Raw genomic sequence first — 21,469 nt, 5'->3', positions numbered from 1 at the left:
AAACCCACTAAAATAAATTACGTCTAGAGGAAAGCAGCAGAATTTGAAGATAAATAGGTAAGTGTTGTTAAGGGGAGGGGATGTGCATAAGAAATGAGGGCTTGAGTGATGTGTAAGTATTGAATGGGCATTGTACAGAGGGGAATTAGGTTGAGGAGATGAGAGGTTAGTCAGAAGGCCTCCTGAAGGAGATACAATTTCAGATAGGCTTTGAAGTTGAAGAGGGTAGTGGTCTTCTGGATATGAAAGAGGGTGGGGGGCCAGATAGGTAGGGAAGGTGTGAGCAGGAGATCGATGGCTGGAGTGAAGCACAATGAGGAGATTGTCATTAAAAAAGAGTGGTGGATAATCAGGAGTTTCTGCTCAATGCAGAGAGTAATGGATAACCATTGGAGAATTTTGAGGGATGGGGAGATGTGCACAAAACTTTATTTTAGAAAAATGGTCCAGGCAGGAGAGTGAGATTTGGACTGGAGATGGGAGAGACTGGAGGCAGGAAGATCAATGAGGAGATGGATCCACTAGTCGAGTCGGCCTGTGATAAGTGCTTGGATCAATATGGTGGCAGCTTGGATGGAGAAGAAGGAGAGGATTCTGGAGACGTGAAGGTTGCACCAACAGGATTTGGTGACTGACCAAATATTGGGATTCATTCATCCATTCAATCGTTCTATTGAGTGCTTACTGTGTGCAGAGCACTGTATTAAGCTCTTGGAAAGTACAGTTCGGCAACAGATAGAGACAATCTCTATCCAATAATGGGCTCACAGTCTAGAAGAGAGTGGAGTCGGGTAATGCCAAGGTTGTGGGCTTCGGAGAACGGGAGGATGATGGTGTTGTCAACAGCGATGAGAAAGTTTGGGAGGGAAAACAGGAATACAGTTTTGAAATTAGTTGAGCTTGAGCTGTCGGTGAGACATCTTTGTAGAGATGTCCTGGAGGCAGGAGGAAATGTGAGATTGCAAAGAAGGAGGGATGTTGGGCCTAGTCAAGTAGATTTGGGAGTCATCACATAGAGATGGTAATTGAAATCATGAGGGTGGATGAGCTCCCTGAGGGCATGAGTGTCGATTAAGAATAGAAGGGGCCCCAGAGCTAGAGAGGCAGAGGAAGAGCTGTCTGAAAAGTGACTGAAAACCTGGACTGTCAACCCAATTTGGGAAAGGATTGTGTGTGACTTGATTAATTTGTATCTATCCCAGCCCTTAGAATAGTGCTTGACATATAGTAAAATAGTGCTTGACATATAGTAAATCCCAAACAAATACAACAATAATAATAATAATTTAAAAAGAGTTACCAGGAGAGGGCAGTGTCAGTAAAACAAAGTTTAGATCGTATTTTCAGGAGAAGGGGACAATCCACAATGTCAAAGGCTGCCAAATGGTTAAGGAGGTTTGGGATAGAGTGGAATCTGTCAGATTTGGCAAGGAGGAGATCATTGGTGACTTTGGAGAGAGACGTTTCAGTGGAGAGGGCAGATACCAGATTTAGAGGGTTGAGGGAGGGAGTTGGGGAGAAATAAAAGCAATGGATGCCAGCAACCCTTTAAGGAGTTTGGTTAGGAATGGTAGGAGGAAGATGGAGTAATTAACTGGATCGTACTGTGGGGTAGAGAGGTGTTTGGTTTTTTTCTTCTAGGATAGGAGACACGTTGGCAAGTTTGAAAGCAGAGGGGAAGAAGCCACTGGAGAGTGAGCTGTGAAAATGGTGGTCAGGGAGGGAAGAAAAGTGGGAGCAAGTGCTCTAATAAGGGGTAAAAGAATGGGATCAGAGGCACAGGTGAAATGGGACAGATTTTGAAAGCAGGTGGAAGCAGGTGCAAGCTGACTAGGAATGATGAGAGCAGGGGTGGAGGCAAAGGAATCAGTGTGGCCCAGTGGAAAGTGCACAGGCCTGGAGTCAGAGGACCTGGATTCTAATCCCAGCTCTGCCATTTGCTGTGTGACCTTGGGCCGGTACTTGACGTGCAGAGAAGTAAAATGGGGATTAAATTCTTCTGCTGTTAAAGGTCCTATGGTGACTCTGTGAAGTACTTCACAGTAGTCCTCTAGACTGTGAGCTCATTGTGGGAAGGGAATGTATCAGTTTTATTGTATTCTCCCAAACGCTCAGTACAGTGCTCTACACAAAGTAAGCTCTCAGTAAATAAGAATGACTGATTGACTTTGCATCCTCTGCAAGTATTCTTGTATATGCTCCTGAAGAGCAGTCATCATCATCAAGAGTGGTATTTAGAGAGCACTTACTGTGTGCAGAGCATATATGAAGTGCTTGGGAGAGAACAATACAAAAGAGTTAGCAGATACCTTCTATGCCCATAACAGTTTACAAATCATGAGCATACAGCAGTTCCTGGCGGGGAGCCTCCCAAGCTTTGAGTGACTGTAGCCTGTGGGTCTTTCAAAAGAGCTGCTGAAATTGCAGATATTTGGTGGTTGTTTTGCAGGAACATGATATTGAATTGTCTTGGTGGCTTAGATGGTACTTGAGAATACATTGGTTGTATTGTTAGCTCTGCTGTACAGTTGTACAGATGCAGATGCTGCAGTGACCTTCAGCTTATGCTGCAAAGTCCTACTGCTGGAGAATATAATTAATGAAATGCAATTATTCAGGGTGAATCCTAGTGTATTGCTCTTATATGGAGTGAGGAAAATAGTATTGATGACTGAGCTGATGTTTGGTACCCTCCCTAAACAGAAGCTACTTAGCTTTCCAGTTCCATTTCATATAATGACATTTTCCCCCCACGTTTTGGCTTTCCTCCCACTAGAGCATTTAAAGATTCCAGATGATCAGTGTGACAAATTGTGTATGGATCGAGCAGTACCCATATCTGACAGTTTGGAAACAGATATATCATGGTGGCAAAGACCTTTTGCTTTAGAGGCAAATATAGGGTTATTAGTCTGTTTTTGTGGCTGTGGGACTAGGAATGCGTGAGTGACTGAAAACTCAATATTTAAGTGATGTTGCTCTGAAGAGAGAAAGTGCTCCAGCATCTCTCTTCTGTAAGCTCTTAGGTAGCCTGGTAGGTAGCATTGGTAACTCTGAATCTGCAGTCGTTCACAAAGGATGGCATTTGTCGTTCTTTAACTTTCCAGATATCGCCATGCTGTGTCTTGGTGGTCCATGTTAAAAATTATTTTTTTTATTCTAGCACTGCCAATGTTAAGGTCACTGGGTTCAGTTCACTAATGAGACTGTGGAGTCGGCGAGGCTGGCAATTATTAGAGCACTTTTAAATGTAAACGCTGTCATGTTAAAAAAAAATCTTGGGCAGAATTAAATGGGGAAATATGCATAAGAGATAAAAGCATGTGTATTGGTTAGTGGAGTAAGCCCCAATATAGAGTGTGGCTATAATGAACTCTATTTTCACTGCTGACTGATGTATACTAATAGAACTAATATGTGTATCACTAAGTGTGTGAATTAGAAATTATGATTAATAAATTCTCAAATATATTTATTTGCCTTACAGTAAAAACCTTCTCATTCAGGAACATGGAAAAGTGAAGTCAGAAATGAATGTTGGAGCTTCATTACCAACAGGTTAGAGTAAAAATGATGAGTACTGTAGTTTTTTTCAGATATAGGCAAAACAGTTTATTCTCTGTGTTGTAATGCATTAGTTTTTCACTTTTTTTTATTAAAGTTTAAATAAATTTAATATTCAGTGTTTTTTTCAGATATTCATCAATTTTTTATTCTTTGAGGTTTGTGTACTTCAGAGTTGGTATTCAAATAAGCTTTTCAACCTTTATTTTTAAAAATGGTAGATTGTCACAGAAGATACTATATTTGTAGTTTTTTCCCTAAATACATTTGAACCATGGCAAGGAACTCTGGAGCCTGCCAACTTGAAATTTCCGCCTCTTTGTTTCTTAAAAATTCTCACAAATTTTTTACAAATTTAAAGTGCATTAGCACAGTTATAATTCAGTCCATCGTACATATACATTTTTTCTAGTAAGCTTATTTCTTTTTTGCATTAGAGAACCCAGTTTGACCGTTGATTTCACATTCAAACCCCTCGGTCTAATTTTCCATCTCTCCATCTTTCCCTTCTCTGTCAGTAACATCACCATCCTCACTGTCTTTCAGCCATCATATTCCATCAAACTGCCAATTCTTCCTCCAAATGATTCCTCAAATCTGTCCCTTCCTCTCCACCCTAACAGACAAAACTTTGATTCAAGCACTTATCACGTCCCAATAGGACTACTGTGTCAGCTCTCTGCTTAGTCTTCAACCTCTATTTTTCTCCCCCCTTTAGGCTGTATTTCACATCTGCCCAAATCATCTTCTTAAAACGGGATTCAGAGCAGTGTCTCCCTCCATTGTTCAAAAATCCCAATGGCTATTTTCTTCTTGCACATCAAATAAAAACTCCATACCACCAACTTCAAAACTCCATCCTTACATATTGACTGTCTTCACTCATTACCTCCCAGTTTACACTCTTCACTTCATTCAAGCTCACCTCCTAAGCCCACCTTCTAGCCCATTACTCTTGCAGTTCCTACAACTTGAAATCCCCATTACCCTAATTCTGCCCCGACCTCAGGCCTCTTATCTTCAGAGCCCTCCTAAAGTTCCACCTCCTCCAGCAAACTGTCCCTGATCAATTCCCAAATCCTGAGTTGTCAGGTCAACAGTAACTCCTAGCAATTAGGTTTTTATGCCTATCCTCAGGATTTCTGTGCTTTTTCATATATAAATTCAATTGTACCTCCAGTTGTATGATTTATTTGTAGTGACTCATTTGCTCTACTCCCTCTCTGTTTCTTGTTCTTACTAATGCTCCACTATTGAAGTATTGTTATGCCTTTCTCCCCATTAGATTGTAAGCTCCTTGTGGGAGAGAAGTGAATCTCTTTTGTTGTGCTTTTCCAAGCACATTTCAGTCACGAAGCAGCCAAATATCGTCATCAGCCTCAGCAATGGTATTTGAGTGCTTATAGCACTGTAGTAAGTGCTTGGAAGAGTACAATATAACAGAGTTGGTAGACATGCTCCCTGCCTGCAACAAGCTTACAGTCTAGAGGGGAAGACAGACATTCATATAAATAAATAATTTAAAATATATAACTTATAGGTATGTACATAAGTGCTGTGGGGGTGAGGGTGTGGTGAATATCAGGTGTCCAAAGGTCACAGATCCAAGCGCATAGATGATACAAAAGGGAGAGGGAGCCAGGCAAAAGAGTGCTTAATGGAGAAGGCCCCTTGGAGAAGATGTGATGTTAATAAGGCTTTGAAGGTGCGGAGAGTAGTACTCTGGCATATATGGAAGGAGCGGGAATTCCAGGCCAGAAGGAGGGCTTGGGAAAGTGGACTGCGGCGAGAGACATGAGATCGAGGCATAATGAGTAAACTGACAGTTGAGGAATGGAGTGTGTAAGCTGGGCTGTAGAAAGAGATCAGAGAGTTAGGGTAGGAGGGGTCGAACTGAGTGAGTACTCTAGAGCCAATGGCAATATTATTACTGCTACTATAAAAATTAATGAAAAAGTGGTACACTGTTAAATTTAGGATCAGCCTTTAATCTGTGTATTGTGAATTAAATTATTCATACTATATTGATTCATTATCAAGTCCTATATCTGACTTCCTATCAAACTTCTTATGGGGAAAAAATTGCTGTGCCATTTGAATGTATTTTTCCATTTTTCAAAAATTTGACCCAGCATTGAACCTTCTACCAGCAGGTTCTTAAATTGCACAATAATGTTTTTGTCTTTATATAATTTGATTATAATATTTTATCATGGAAGTCTTTTAAGTTGCTTATTATTTTTCAGCAAACAATATAATGTATGATTCTTCCCTTGGACAAACTGTTTTTGGAGGACTTCCTAATGAGACGGTTGAGGATGAAAAAGCAGAAAACTCAGATGAACACCAAAGGGATTCAGATGTGGATGAAAAGGTACCAGAGAAATAATTTTAAAGGTTTTTTTGTCTTACTCAAGAAGTGGAGATATTAAATTCCATGTTTTTAAGAAATTTTGCATTAAGGATATTCCTTTTTTATGGTATTTCTTAAGCATATACTACATGCCAGGCACTGTACTAAGCACTGGGTAGATGCAAAATTATCAGACACATGGGGCTCATGGTCTTAATCCCCATTTTAGAAACTAAGGCATAGAGGAGTGAAGTGACTTGCCCAAGGTCACACAGCAGACAAGTGCTGGAGCTGAGATTAGAACCTAAGTCCTTCTGGCTCCCAGGCCCATGCTCTATCCAGTAGGTCATGCTGCTACCCCTACAAATAGTGTCACCTCTCTCTCCTTCACATACTGGTTGAAATGAGCAGAAGAGGATTTTTGCTCTTATTCCTCTAATGCTAAAAATCATATAGCAAGCACAGCATTGGTTTGAGAGAGCACTCATTTTATAACTGTACCATGGTCAACCTCATTTGGGTTGTATGATTCCACACCCTTTGTGATGTCCAAGAATCTTATTACTAGCCATAGTAGGAGTGCAGCAATTATCCACATGCTAATCAACCCTAGATGGCCTTTCTGGGTTATGGGGGAAAATTTGCAGAGCCTTGAGAGAGAAATCTGCAGTGCTTTCAGGCTCCCCAAAACACTCCAAACAGAGATCCAGAAAGAATTAATCTTAAAATACGGGAAGAGGGAGAAGCTAAACCAAATCCAAACTGCATCATATTCCTAGATGCACAAGCTTCTGTAAACACACACGCTCATTACTTTTACAGTATTCCTTAAGCAGGCAGATTTGTTCCAAAGGGAGGTACTCATAGACAGCATATGGAAGGAACCCAGAGATCTCCAGGACACCCTGACCTGAATTTAAGGGCCACCTCCTAGCTTGCTAGATGATTTGGAGAAGTGTAGTTCTGAGGCAGCCTTCCTCTTTCTCCTTAATCCCTTGACCACAGTTTTTTTTTCTAATGGAAGCCTGAATATTGCTATTCCTAAGATTTACTTTTACATTATATCTTGGCATAGTAGTTCTGTAAATGTATAGAAAGGGTTGGCCAAAAGTCAGAGTCTCAGAGCAACCCAATAACATCCAATTGCCTTGGGATTGTTGCCAGCTTCAGTGATCTATACAGCCATTAGTCAGGGTAAATATCTAGTGGAATAGTTTTTGTTGCTAGAGAAGTTTTTTCATTTTTTTTTAGTTTTTAAAGGGCATTTTTTTCCCCTTATCATCTCATTTGGTAGCAGGGTTACAGATTTTCAAGCTTCCTTCTCTCTTCCCTGTTTTGGTTTCTGGAAGCAGCATTAAATGTATTTGCAGTATGAATCGTTGCTGCAACAGGTGATTGGTCAGCTATTCCCCTGCAAAAACCAATGTGTAGCTACATGATAAAAAACACTAAGGCTGGAGTAGAGAAGTGGATGAAAGATTGAGAAACTAGCTTTTTTGTGGTGGTTTGTTTTCATAATTGTGTTTTAAGTGCTTAGTATGAGCCAGGCACTGAACTAAGATACAGGGTGATCAGTTTGGACTCAATCCTTGTTCCTCAGGTAGCTCACAGACTTAATCCCGTTTGCATATAAAGTAACTGAGCCACAGAGAAGTGAACTGATACTTGTCCAAGATCACACAGCAGACAAGTGGCGGAGCCAGAATTAGAACCCAAGTCTGTCTGTCTCCCAGGCCCGATCTTGATCACTAGACCGTGCTGCTTCTCATCTTGTCATACTTAGTTTGCTATTAATTCTAAATAATTTTGGTGTTTAAACTTGAAAAAAATGTATTGATATGCAAAACCTTTAACTTTACTTACAAAAACCCCAATAATGAAAGAAACATTATTTTTAAGCTATATTGTTATCCCTAGATTGCTGTTTAGTTTTCATTTACCCTGGTAAATGGACCAAAGGGATTCATTTGCTTAAATTAGAATGAGAGCCAACGGAGTGTTCTGAGCTGTCTCCATGTCTCCAAAGTATGATTTCTAAGGGGAAGAAAGGGACACAGAGGTTAGCTTTCCTTTTTTCTACTTCTTGTAGTAATGGCAGTGGGAAGCAGAGTTAAATGGTTGAGGGGGCTGAGATCGCATTTCAGCCCTGACTTGCCACTTTAATATTAAAAGATGATCAGTCAGTCAGTGCTACTTATTAAGCACTTAACGAGGTTCAGAGCACTGTACTAAGGGCTTGGGGGAGTGCAGTACAGCAGAGTTGATAGACATGCTTTCTGCCCACAAGGAGCTTACTTCCACACATTATCTTTGATTAGCTAAAGTTTGGAAATCAACTGCTGTGAGTTGAGTAGGCAAAATACAGTCTTTGGGCCTCATCTTCTCTGACAGTTGACTTAATTTGTCCCTGTTCTGAGCCAGTTGCTTCCTTTGCGTCAGCTCCTAGCTCATGCAGTTAGCAACCCACCAGCGTGCTGCAACCCTAAGAGAAGTGGCACCTGAGGGCTCGTCATCTGAGTTGTGTGGGAACTGTTGGCAGCGTGACATAGTTGTCCTTTTGCATTGTAAACCCTATCTATTTACAGGATTTGTGCATTAATGAGAAGCAGTGTGGCCTAGTGGAAGAACACTGGCCTGAGAGTCAGAGAACTTGAGTTCTAATCCCAGCTCCACCAGTTATCTGATGTGTAACCTTGGGCAATTCACTTCACTTCTCTGGGCCACAGTTTCCTCATTTGTAATGGCGATTAAATCCTCCTCCTACATAATCTGTTCCCCCCTTGTGGCATGTGGTTGAGTCTGATCTGATTATCTTGTATTTATCCCAGTGCTTATTGCAGTGCTTGGCTCATAGTAAGTGCTTAACAAGTGCTATTATAATTATTAACAACAATAATATAATCTTTACCAGAGGCAGACAATTATTTTGGCTGATTGGCCACTTCAGTCTTCAGAGTAGAATTCAAACTCCTCTGGCCAAAGGCTTTCCACATACCTCAGCAGTCGTAAATGGCCACAGAGCCAAAATATTTAGAGTTTAGGTAGGCAGTTGTCAGCTTTAATATTGGATCCTGTAAATAGTTTTAGATGTAGCTCGTAAGAGATCAGTATAGAATTCAGTAATATTTGTAAATCTGTTCAAAACCACAGTCTTATTTTTACAGGGCAGATTTTCAGGCCAAGTGTTTATAAAAGAAGAAAAAGAAAATATCTACGAAGAAGAAAACAGGTTTGTGTTGTGACACTTAAGACTGAGACTTTCAAATTATTGCATAGCATTATTTAAATAAATCTACTAATATACCTTTGGGCAGAATTATATTTTTGGTTCTGCTTATTGTAGGATTAGTGGTCTCAGTTTGATAATGTCAGAGAATTTTGGGAAATAAGGTGTAAAACAGTGTTTTTCAGAATGGGATCTAGTGGTCATCTGGTTAGGGTGTAAGTGTGAGTTGAAGATTACAGGAAGAAAGGAGTTTAAACTAACAGTTATGGAACATGGAAGATAAACTTCCAGATATCTACTAATTTTATTGCTAGTAGTCTTTGCTCCTTGCAAACTGCTGCCAGTCTCATGCTCATGCCTTCTCCCCCCTTCCTGGGACCTCCCTCCCTCATATTTGGCAGAACACTGCTCTTCTCATCCTTAATGATCTTTTGAAGTCTCATCTCCTCTAGGAGTTCTTTACCAATTAATCTCTAATCTCCCCACTTTATGATGTTTGTTAAGCACATACTATGTGTCAAACACTGTTCTAAGCAAGCTGGGGGCAGACACAAGTTAATCAGGACAAATACAGTCCCTGTCCCATATGGATGGGGCTCACAGTCTAAGTAGGAGGGAAGGACAGGTTTTGAATCCTCCTTTTGCTTTTGAGGAAATGGAGGCACAGAGAAGTTGTGACTTACCCAAGGTCACACTGTAGACAAGTGGCAGAGCCAAGAATAGAACCCAGGTCCTCTGGCTCCCAGGCCCATGCTCTTTCTATATATATTGATTAATATGGACAATTGAAAAATGACCACATATTTTAGAAACATCTATTTTAATATAATTTGAGATTTTATGGTAAAATCTTAAAGCTGTTATCTCACTGTATGTTAATTTTGATATTAGGTATGAATCACTTTAGAAAAATCAAAGTACCATATAAAAAACAAGGTATAATTTGGAGTGCATTTTTAGGAATACCTAATTAGTTTTGATTTTTTTATTTTAATAGAGGGTATGGAATCAGGCCATACTAAGAGAGGAACTGGTTAGAAAAACTAGATACTTGCAATTCGACTTGAGTATTCATTGTTAGTAAATAGATTGTGTCAGCCTTGAAATTGAACAAAAAACAATAATAAGCATTTTTATTATTTGACCAGTCATAGAATGCTATATTAAATACTAGAGAAAAGCTGGTGTAGTCTATATAGATAGCATATGGGTTTATTCAGTTATTTGTGGCATAGAGACTCGTAAAATATTATTTTACTTATGTATATTTTTCGTCTAAAATTTAGCAAAGATGCTCAAGATGCTGAGAGTATGGCTAGTGACCATCAGGTAACATCTCCATATATAACAACTCCAAATCTGGCGATACCTTGCATGACTCTAAAATCTCATCAAGATGACACAATTCTGAAACCCTGGATAAATGGTTGGTACCAAATCGTGGGGGGTTTTTTGTGTGTTTGTTTTGTGTTTGTGTGTGTGTGTGAGAGAAAGAGAGAGAGAGAGAGACAGACACCTTTTCATTCTTGAAGAAATGATTCCCTGGAGCAAAGTCTGAAATCAGTGGGCATGATATAATGAAGTGGTTCCCCTTACTCCTGAGCCTTACAAAATCAGAAAACTATACTTGGACCCTGCTTTATGCTGTGATTTCTGTCCGAAAGTATTGATTGGAGTAATCGTGAAATCGTGCATTGTCAATCTGCATTAGGAAGCAGCGTGGCCTTGTGGAGTCAGAAGATCTGGGTTCGAATCCTTGCTCTACCACTCATCTGCTGTGTGACCTTGAGCAAGTCACTTCACTTCTCTGGGCCTCAGTTACCTCATCTGTAAGAAGGGAATTAAGACTACGAGCCCCAAGTAGGACATGGACAGTGTCCAACCTAGTTAGTGTGTATCTACTCTAGTGCCTGGTATAGTCCCTGACATGCAGTAAGCACTTAACAAATACCGTAAAAAAAATCAGTAGAATCAAACTATAGGATGTTTACTAAACATTTACTGTGTGCAGAGCACTGTACTAAGTGCTTGGGAGAATACAGTACTGTAGAGTTGATAAAAATCCCTGCCCTCCAGAATAATAATAATTATGGTACTTGTTAAGTGCTTACTATGTGCTAAGCACTGTTCTAAGCACTGGGGTAGGTATGAGTTAATCAGATTGGACATGGTCATCTTAAATGCACCACTAAAGGTGTGACAAGTCCCAGACTTGCCTTACACTTGACACAGGTATGAATGGGTGCCTCTTAATTGCATATGTTTATGTTGTTGTCTTTAATAAAAGTGGCTTTTGATCACCAACTTAATGGTACACGAAGTCATTGTCGATTCGGAAAAAAGCATTACCACTACCAGAATCAGTAGCCCATCTCCTTAAAGTGTTTCCTACTAATAGTTCAGCAGACAGGTCCTAGGTATACAGAGTCAGATACTATCGCTCCTGTTGTCATTGTGGTGGGGTGGAAACCCAGAATATTTAAGCGGTATAGTAAAAATGTCCTGCTTTTCAGGTATTTGAAAGAAGTCCAGTTCCTTGGAAAGGACAGTCTGTTGAGTGAGGATTTGAATGCGTGAAGCACCAAGACAAAATTAAAATGACTGAAATTACTAACTTTAGACATTTTTACTCACTTTTCTATTTTATGCCTAATAATTATTTTCCATTTTAGGTTTAAATATTAGCAGTTTTGAAGCAGGAAAATTTTAGATAAGGCAATGTTAAATTATATTGTGTCAAAATTATGGTTAAAGTAGTCTACGTTTTGGGGGGATTTGGGTTATGTTTATGAACATTCCAAAACCCTGTTATGTGTAATCACCCACATGTTTGATGATTGGCCTACACTTCTGAGTTTTCTAGGCTAAATCCCCTGTATTTCCTCCTCACTCCCAAAGGGCTCCTATGAGCCATAATCTGTACAAGTAGAACTTTCTGCATTCAAATCTGACTTGAGTATTTTACACCCAAAGTTCTCAGCCTTCCAGATCCCTTTCAGAGCCACTTTTTAGCTAGAGTTCTCTGAGATAACATGGTAAATGCTGTCATCATTCCAAGTCTTGAATTTTAGTTCCCTCCATCTTTCCCCCTCAAAAACAAACAAACAAAAAAACCCTCACTATCTAAACTTACCCACCCTTTGGTTGGGAAGATAGCTGCTCCCTGAGGGTCCCAGTGGCCCGGGTATGGACTTGTCTACCCAAAGTGCCAAATCCCAGTATCAATCATTAATATTTACTGAGTACCTTTTATTTGGAGACATTGTACTAAGTGCTTGGAAGAGTACAATACAATTACTATGTAATTATCTGTGCCTTCAAGGAACCTTCTATATTTCATGTTAGTGATTTTTACCCAACAATAGCTTTAATAAAAATCCTTTTAGCATTAACACCAATGAACGTTTAGGTAGTAAGACAGCATCAGTAGGAAGTCAGAAGAACATTAAACAAATTATTTCCTTTTTACGAATATGTACATTTTGAATGATATTTGTTAAACACTATATGCCAGACACTGTTCTAAGCACTGGGGTAGATACAAGATAGTTTGGACACAGTCCATGCCCCACATGGGACTCACAGTCTTAATTCCCATTTTGCAGATGAGGTAACCGAGGCATAGAGAATTGAAGTGAAGGTCACACAGAAGACATGTGGCAGAGGCAGGATTAGAACCCAGGTCCTCTGACTCCCAGCCCTGTGGTCTTTCCCCTAGGCCATGCTGCTTCTAATATTCTCTAGTCTTAAAGGTTTCAGAGATTCCATAATTAGCCCAAGGTGGATGTAGCCTGTCTTAACCTCAGCCATATACTCATTGCTTATTCTGGCATTTCCCCCTTAGCTCTGCTGGTGTGAATCTCTTCACCTTCATATTCTCCTTAGCTTCAGCCTTGAAGTTTGTGAATTTCCCATCTCTTTGTTTTTTTTTCCTGATAGCCATTCAGATGTAAATCAGAGAGACCCACGGAGGCTGTGAATTTGCACATGTTCTCTGGAGCTCTTTTCCACTCCTGTTCTCCCCCTCCGCCCTCCATCCCATTACCCAGTTGACTGAAAGTCATTTCCAATCCCAGGAATCTAGGTTCAGCCCAAATTTTTCCAAGCATGCTTTCTAAGTGTATTTTTACAAAAGATAAAGATAATTTTAACAAATCCTGCCCATTAGAATTTAAAATAATTAAATAAGGCCTAAGCACTATGGTTATTAAAGGAACAAATAGGAACATGATAGATGGTACTGAGTGAACAGCTTTATGATCACTTCCAGATTTCCGATTTCCAGAGGAACAACCTTTCCTGATATTGCCAAATTCTGAAAGCTGTGAAATATTTAAAAGAGAGAGATCTGCAATAGTAAGTTCTTGAGCTCTTAACTAGAGTATGGATTTGGAGGGTTTAAAAATATAATTTGGAGAGCAGTACTTTTTTTAACAGGGTAAAATTGGGTTTAAATTTTAAAACTTCCAAAAATTAACATAATTTGGGTTTTTTTATAGTTACCACTCTTTTCCTGGTTCAGAAAGTCTCTGAGTGAACTGGGCAAGGAAAGTGTGGGTTGCCACTTATTTGAGGTGGGGCCAGTAAGGGAGAGGCTGTTAGGGATGGAATACTAGTGGCAGAAGATGTTACAATGGTTCTCTTCCCCCAGAAGGGATCAATCAAGTATTAATCAATGTAGTAGTTATTGAACACCTACTGTGTGCAGAACACTTTATTAAGCCCTTGGGAAAGTACAGTAGAGTTGGTAGACATGTTCCCAGTCCAGGAGGAGCTGACAGTCAACGTGGGGAGACAGATATTAAAATAAATTAGAAGGGGAAAATAGATTATCCGTACTGCAGGGGTGGGGTGAATACAGAAGTGCTTAAGGGGTTCACGGCCAAGTGCCTAGGTAATACAGGAGGGAGGGCAGGTAGGGGAAATGAGGGCTTAGGGAAGGCCTCTTGGAGGAGATATGATTTTAGGAGGATTTTGAAGATGGGACCTGGCAGTTATGAAGAGGGAGGGAGTTCCAGGCCAGAGGGAGGACATGGGCAAGAGATCGGAAGCAAGATAGACACGATTGAGGTACAGGGAGTAGGTTGGCATCAGAGGAGCGAAGTGTGCAGATTAGGATGTAATAGATCAGCAAGGTAAGGAGGGAGAAAACTGATTGTCTTAGAGCTGATGGTAAGGAGTCTCTTTGGTGTGTAGGAAAATAGACAACCATTGGAATATTTTTTTTTTCTTCAAGGTATTTAAGTTCTTACTATGTGTAAGAACTATACTGTTCTAAAAGCTGGGGTAGGTACAAACTAATCATATTGGACACAGTCCCTGTCCCACATGGGGCATACAGTCTTAATCCCCATTTTGCAGATGAGATAACTGAGGCACAGAGAAGTGGAGTGATTGCCCAAAGTCACAGAGCAGGCAAGTGGCAGAGCCAGGAGTAGAACCCAGATCCTTCTGATTCCCAGGCCCATGCTCCCACTGGCCATGCTGCTTCCCTTCACTCTTAAAGGGTGACCACGGAATGGGTGGTTGTTCTTCAAATGTAAAACCTCAATATGATCCCTGAAAGAAATGCTGCTTCCCTCAAAAATATGTCCTTAAATCTATCTTTGCCATGGGAGAAGCATTTTCTTCATTTCTGTCACCGTTCTGATAATGTGTTTTGTTTCACCTACTAATTTTACAACATCCCTAATTATTTTCCTTCTTTCCAAAGACATGTGAGATAATCTTTTTGGTATGTCTGTTTTAGAAATATTCTCACTTTTCTTTCATTTGTTTTAAAAGTGTAAATTGATATGTTTTTTTTCTCCTTAATGAGAAGAGTAGTTGCCAATCTTTTTAGTTTGCTGACTTTGTAAAAAAAACAGAAGGTTGATTTGTTGTTGTAAAATCAATGTATTCTTCATAAGCTATGAAATGAAAAGGATATAGACTATATTTATGTATGAAACTTATTTTCTTCAAGTTTCAGAAGTCCTTAGGGTTGACTGCATTGCCCCATGGATATTGCAAATTTTATTTCAATACACTGCGTGGCTGTGAGCGATTACAATGTAAATTTGGCCATGTACCTGGACAAGGAGATGAAAAGGTAAAAATGTGCAAATAATTGAAGTAGAGTTATGGTAAGTTATGCCCATCTGGATAAGGCACTTTCAGCCACTCTCTTCTGGAAAGTTCATATTGTTCTGTGGTACCGATTACGTGTTTCAAATGCTTTATCCACTTGTGCTTGATAATTTGATATAAAAATTACATGTGAGGATGCAGGCCATATAAAAATTCAAGTGACAGAAATATACAAAATTGTAGAAGGTGGCATTTTTTTCAGAGAAATTGTTGAATAATCTTATTGGATCCTTATTTTTCCATTGTTAGTTATGAGCTGACTTAAAATTTTGAAATTTAGTGTCACCCTCTTCAAATGTGAGTTAAAAAAACAAATTATTTCATCTGAAATTAGAGATTATTTTAGAAATGTAAGAACCAAAGAATTGTTAAATTTTAAAACGTTGCTATCATTTGATTTGACACTCTTGTATCGTTGTCCCCAGCAATTTGTACCAAACCAAGTAAATTCATAAGACTGTTATAATAACTTTCCTGAGCTTGTGGGTAAAGTTCTAGGTACAGAGATGCAGATTGTATTCTAGTTTCTGCCAGACTGATATAATTATACATCCCCTGAGGTTCATTCATTCATTCAATCGTATTTATTGAGTGCTTACCGTGTGCAGAGCACTGTACTAAGCATTTGGAAAGTACAATACAGCAATAAAGAGAGACAGCCCCTACCCACAACGGGCTTACAGTGTAGAAGTGGGGAGACAGACATCAAAACAAGTAAACAGTCATCAATATAAATAAATAGAATTGTAGATTCTATATGAGAAGCAGCATGGTTTAGTGGAAAGAGCACAGGCTTGGGAGTCAGAGGACATGGGTTCTAATCCCGGCTCTGCCGTTTGTCTGCTATGTAACCTTGGGGCAAGCCAGCAACTTAACTTCTCTGTGCCTCAGTTACCTCCTCTGTAAAATGGGGATGAAGACTGAGCCCCACGTGGTTACCTGATTATCTTGTATCTATCCCAGTGCTTAGAACAGAGCTTGGCACAGAATAAGCGCTTAACAAATACCATTATTATTATTATATATACATATACATATATACTATATATAGTTGTCAAACTGTACGTAACATACCTTGATAAAGTCATGAGGAGCAGCATTGCCTAGTGGATAGAGCACAGGCCTGGGAGTCAGAAGGTCATGGGTTCTAATCCCTGCTCCACCATAGGTCTGCAGTGTGACCTTAGGCAAGTCACTTCACTTCTCTGTGCCTCAGTTATCTCATCTGTGAAATGGGAATTAAGACTGTGAACCCAATGTGGAACATGGACTGTGTCTGGCCTGATTAGCTTGTATCTACCCTAGCGCTTAGTGTGGTGCTTCTCATGTAGTAAGCACTTAACAAATTTTGTTTTTGTTTTTGTTTTTTTTTAAAAAAAAAGCTATTTTACAATTTCTCCACTCAGTATAATTGATAATTTTACAATTAGTAATGTGGGAGAGTTGAGAATGAATTTGAATAAAAAGGTGAGTTTGGGAAGAGCAGAGCATTCAAGCTGGGGAGAAGTGGGTGAAGAGAGAAAAAATGTAGTGTTAATAGCAATAATAACAATAGTAGTATTTGTTAAGCACCTAAGTGCCAACAGTAGGTTAGATACAAGGTAATCAGGTCAGACACAGTCCCTGCATGGTGTTCACACTCTAAATAGGAATTCCCATTTTACAGTTGAGGAAACTGAGGCCCAGAGACAATACATGACTTGCCCACAGTTACACAACAGATAGAGCCAGGATCAGAACCCAGATCCCTTGACTCCCGAGCCCGTGCTCTTTTCAGTAGGTCACACCGCTCTTTGGTCAGTCCAGGACAAGAGCCATTCCCTAGAACTCTTACCAGACTAGAGGCAGTCAAGGCCTTTTCTATCTTGTTTCTTCACAGTATTACTGAATTTTACCTTGTCCTTACAGCTTACCTTTTCCAAAGGCTTTCTTCTTCCCTTAATTTTGCCTAAGTGAAATGTCTTATGAATATTTTTTCTCATGCTCCTGTACCACCTGATGTCATCTCAGGCATTGAGTATATGTGTTTTTGTTTTTAAACTATCTGCTATGTTTTTCTCTAAAGTGAACAATTTTGCACTTCCATCTTCTCTATTTTTCTCCCAATAGAAGTGATGATGATGGTATTTGTTAAGCACTTACTCTGTGCCAAGCACTGTTCTGAGCTCTGGGGTAGATACAGGGTAATCAGGTTGTCTTCAATGGGCTCACAGTCTCAATTCCCATTTTCCAGATGAGGTAAATGAGGCACAGAGAAGTTAAGTGACTTGCCCTAAGTCACACAGCTGACAAGTGGGTGGATCTGGGATTAGAACCCACGACCTCTGACTCCCAAGCCTGTGCTCTTTCCACTAAGCCACGCTGCTGACAACAGAACAACTTCATTATCATGCTCTTATCACACAGAAATCTAAGACAGTCAAGTACTAGAGATCTCACCTGTAATAAGGAATTTATTTTCATGACTATTAAAGAAAATTTTAACTCATATTCATATCTTTTGTAGGTTTGCATGGAAATACTTAAGAAATATGTAAATATAAATGAGCCATGCTTACTACGACGTGCAGGTGTGCAACCTATACTTTATTCCATTTACAGTTATTGCAGTCACTTATATGTCTGTTTAGATGAAATAAGACTTTTTTATTTAAAATGAATATTTTCCTCAAGTAAAAGATGCAGAAATTTCCAGAAGAGAGGCTAAGAGTTGAGTCTCTTGTGAAATCTCTCCCCTACTTTAAGCAATGTAATGTCAGAGCAGTTTTGGGGCTCGTAGGTGTAACTTCTAGGTTTCTGAAAGCTGCAGTCCAGGTGGGTGTTTGAGGTTGCTGAAACTAGGCCACCAATGGATTCTGACAACAACAATGACCCATAACACCCATATAGTCTCATGGTACCTCAAAACTATATTTTTGGCCCAAAATCTCGAACCTGACCCAGTCTGAATATAGTACAAGGCCAATGACCTCTCTGTATCCAGCCATATCTGACATCTGGGCTGAGGGAGAAAGAATCCTAATACATAATGCCTTGCCCAGAAGTGTTTGTTTCTGTTGTCTCACCAGGATTGATGGTCCCAGTGAGAACACAGAGACTTTGGCAAGAACATATTGCAAGTCAGAACTGGGGCCATGGAAAAGTCCTTAGCGAGGTAGGGAAGTATAAACTACCCCTCCCGAATCCTGATTTGCCATTTCATGGCGTAGCCCAAAGACCGGGCTTAAACAGAGATTCACATCTCACTCAGAGAATCCCAAAGGAGCTAAGATGGTTCTGAAGGCCCTCCTCCCCATTGATTCTGAAGCGCTCTCATATACTCAGCTCTCAATCATTCCCTCCTCTCATCTCTTCACCACAACTTAGCCTTCCCAAGACAGACCTCTTCAGGGCATTTAAGGGTCACCTGAGACCATCTCAGACTTAACCTGCTGGATAGAGCACGGGTCTGGGAGTCAGAAGAACCTGGATTCTAATCCTGGCTCCTCCATCTGTCCTCTCGGTGACCTTGGGCACTTCATTTCTCTGGGCCTCAGTGACCTCATCTGTAAAATGGGAATTATGACTGTGAGTCCCATATGGGACAGGGATTGTGTCCAACTTGATTAGCTTATTTCTAAACCAGTGCTTAGTACAGTGCCTGACACAGAGTAAGTGCATAACAAATACCATTAAGAAAACCCCTAACTTCCAGCATGGTTAGAGCGAACCCCAGGGAGGTTAGTTCATCTGTCATGCCAGGAAGCAGTCATTTTTCTGCAGCAAAAGATTGGGAAATTTTGTGTTCCCCTGTCTCATTGATGGTGTTAGATCAGAATTGAGGAATCTAAGCCTCCTATTTGATAGCTGAAATAAGATCATTGTTTGACATTCCCCACACCATAGATATTTATGCTATGAACACATTGAAGACTTTAAAATCGCTGACTGTCAGTACCTTTCACCAATAACAATAATAATAGTATTAGTTGAGTGCTTTCTATGTGCCAGGCACTGTACTAAGCACTGGTTTAGAAATAAGCTAATCAAGTTGGACACAATCCGCTGAGGGGAAGCAAATTGAGTAGGACACAGCCCCTGTCCCACGTGGGGCTCACAGTCTCAAACCCCATTTTACAGATGAGGTAACTGAGGCTCAGTGAATTGAATTGCCCAAGGTCAGCGAGCAGATAGCGTGGCTCAGTGGAAGGACCCCGTGCTTAGGAGTCAGACGTTGTGGGTTCTAATCCTGACTCCACCACTTATCAGCTGTGTGACTTTGGATAAGTCACTTAACTTCCCTCTGCCTCAGTTACCTCATCTGGAAAATGGGGATGAAGACTGTGAGCCCTACTTGGGACAATCTGATGACCTTGTATCTACCCCAGCGCTTAGAACAGTGCTTGGCACATAGTAAATGCTTAAATACCAGCATTACTTTTATTATTATCATTATTATTATTATTATTATTATTAATTGTAGCATTTAAATTCTTACTATATGTCGAATAGAAAAGTAGATACAGTCTAATCAGATTAAAACCAGTCCCTGCAGGGGCTCACAATCTAAGGAAGAGGAGAACAGGTGTTCCATGTTTTACTGATGAGGAAACTAAGGTACAGAGAACTTAACTGACTTGTCCAAGATCATACAGCAGGCCGGTGTCAGAGCCAGGTTTAGGGCACTAAATTAATACTATTACGACTACTACTTCCAGTCCTGTGCTTTGCTGATCATTCTGCATCTCCACTAGTTCACACTTAGGAATCATAATTTTTCAGGATTTTAGGTGTGTATTTTATTTTAAAATATATCCAAGGTAAATAATTTAGGATGTTACATCTGAAAATCAAATTAATTTGATCTGTTTTAATTTTCAGTAAACATATTTGTGGATTTCTATGGAGAGTGTCCTCCTGGATTATATTTTGATTTACAAGTGCTAAATGATCTTCTGCTTTACTTACTCGAGCATGGTTTTTTGAAACAGATATTTCAGGTAGTGAACATCAGCGTAATGATTAAAATGTTGGTAAGTGACATTGAAAGATTTTGAAAGGTTTATCTTTTTTGTAATATTTTGTTATAGTTTGACTCATCTCTTTTGCTTTTAACTGGAGGAGTATTCTTGAAGAGCAGGTTGAAATTAGATAACATTGAAATACTACAATGATGAAGACATTAAAGCAGAAATAAAGCATATATCTTTGTTTTCCAGCCGGCAATAAAGATATTTCTAAAAGTTTTTGAATATGTGGCATCTATGAATTTCAAATATGCTATACCTCCTTTAGTTGATACTCTTCATAAGGTATGTCTGTAACTCACTTTTCCTTGCCCCTCTTTTGTGATATTGCAAATCACTGTTTTCCTACTTATTTTGTAAAATCTATTTTATATTTTATTTTTACACTTGAGTATACCCTTTCTTCAAATTGGTTGTCACAGTATTCTCCTTTGAGAAAATTCCTTGCTATATCTAAATAACCCTGACCTAGTCAAAGCAGATAGGAAAAGGCATCCTCTAGACCAGCAATTTTGTTTCTCCTTCTGCCTGCCTTCATGTTAAAGCAAAAGCTAGCTTCAAGCATTTGAAGGGTGGGAAGCAAAAGATAGGAGTAAGATATGTTTTTTCACCATATAAGAAATGCATTACTGGGACAAACCTGAAATCCAGCCAGTATTCAGTGTCTGGCTGTAGGAACAGGTTGCTTAGAGGAAACCATTCAATTGTTGCCATCCTTAAAATCCAGCCTAATGTTTAGAATTGTCCCGTCCATGCATCCAAAATGTCTTCTCCTCTGTTTCCCTAGCTTTGGCTTCAGGTGTACCTTATGGACCACATTAGATCTTAATAAATACCCTCACCCTGAGTATTGTGTTTTGAGTTTGGATAAGAATTAATTTTTTAAAAAACTAGACCCGAGATAGTGGAGGAATTGATAAATCTCAGAGCATGTCAGGAAATTAGTAGGTAATCTTGGTTATTGGGGAAAGTAAAAGGGCCAGGAAAGAGAGACAAAATTTGAGTGGCAAATAGGCTTCACCTCCTCCTCCTCCTCTTCCTCCCTGCCCATGGGCATGAAAGATAGACCATCTCAAATGTATAGTGATCTTTTATTCCCTCCCATCATTTTATCTTCCTTCATCTCTCATAGACAGCATTAGCAGAAATTTGCTTTGGAAAACATTTATATGCCTCGTATTATAAACACAT

General features: G+C 39.6%; 1 protein-coding gene across 1 annotated transcript in view; it reads left to right on the top strand.

The window, feature by feature from the left end:
- TOPAZ1 (testis and ovary specific PAZ domain containing 1) overlaps positions 1-21,469 on the top strand; it is a 61,246-nt gene that overhangs the window by 9,998 nt on the left and 29,779 nt on the right. Inside the window, exons 4-12 of the mRNA XM_029071404.1 lie at positions 3,488-3,558; positions 5,811-5,938; positions 9,082-9,146; positions 10,430-10,569; positions 13,414-13,499; positions 15,109-15,234; positions 17,779-17,842; positions 20,133-20,284; positions 20,471-20,563. Of these exons, the coding sequence (XP_028927237.1) occupies positions 3,488-3,558; positions 5,811-5,938; positions 9,082-9,146; positions 10,430-10,569; positions 13,414-13,499; positions 15,109-15,234; positions 17,779-17,842; positions 20,133-20,284; positions 20,471-20,563 (925 nt within the window). The remainder of the gene's footprint in view (positions 1-3,487; positions 3,559-5,810; positions 5,939-9,081; positions 9,147-10,429; positions 10,570-13,413; positions 13,500-15,108; positions 15,235-17,778; positions 17,843-20,132; positions 20,285-20,470; positions 20,564-21,469) is intronic.

This window comes from Ornithorhynchus anatinus, chromosome 8 (assembly GCF_004115215.2).
Source record: "Ornithorhynchus anatinus isolate Pmale09 chromosome 8, mOrnAna1.pri.v4, whole genome shotgun sequence".
Taxonomy (NCBI): domain Eukaryota; kingdom Metazoa; phylum Chordata; class Mammalia; order Monotremata; family Ornithorhynchidae; genus Ornithorhynchus; species Ornithorhynchus anatinus.
The sequence above is the reverse complement of the archived record's forward strand: the minus strand, read 5'-3'. Positions and strand labels throughout refer to the sequence as shown.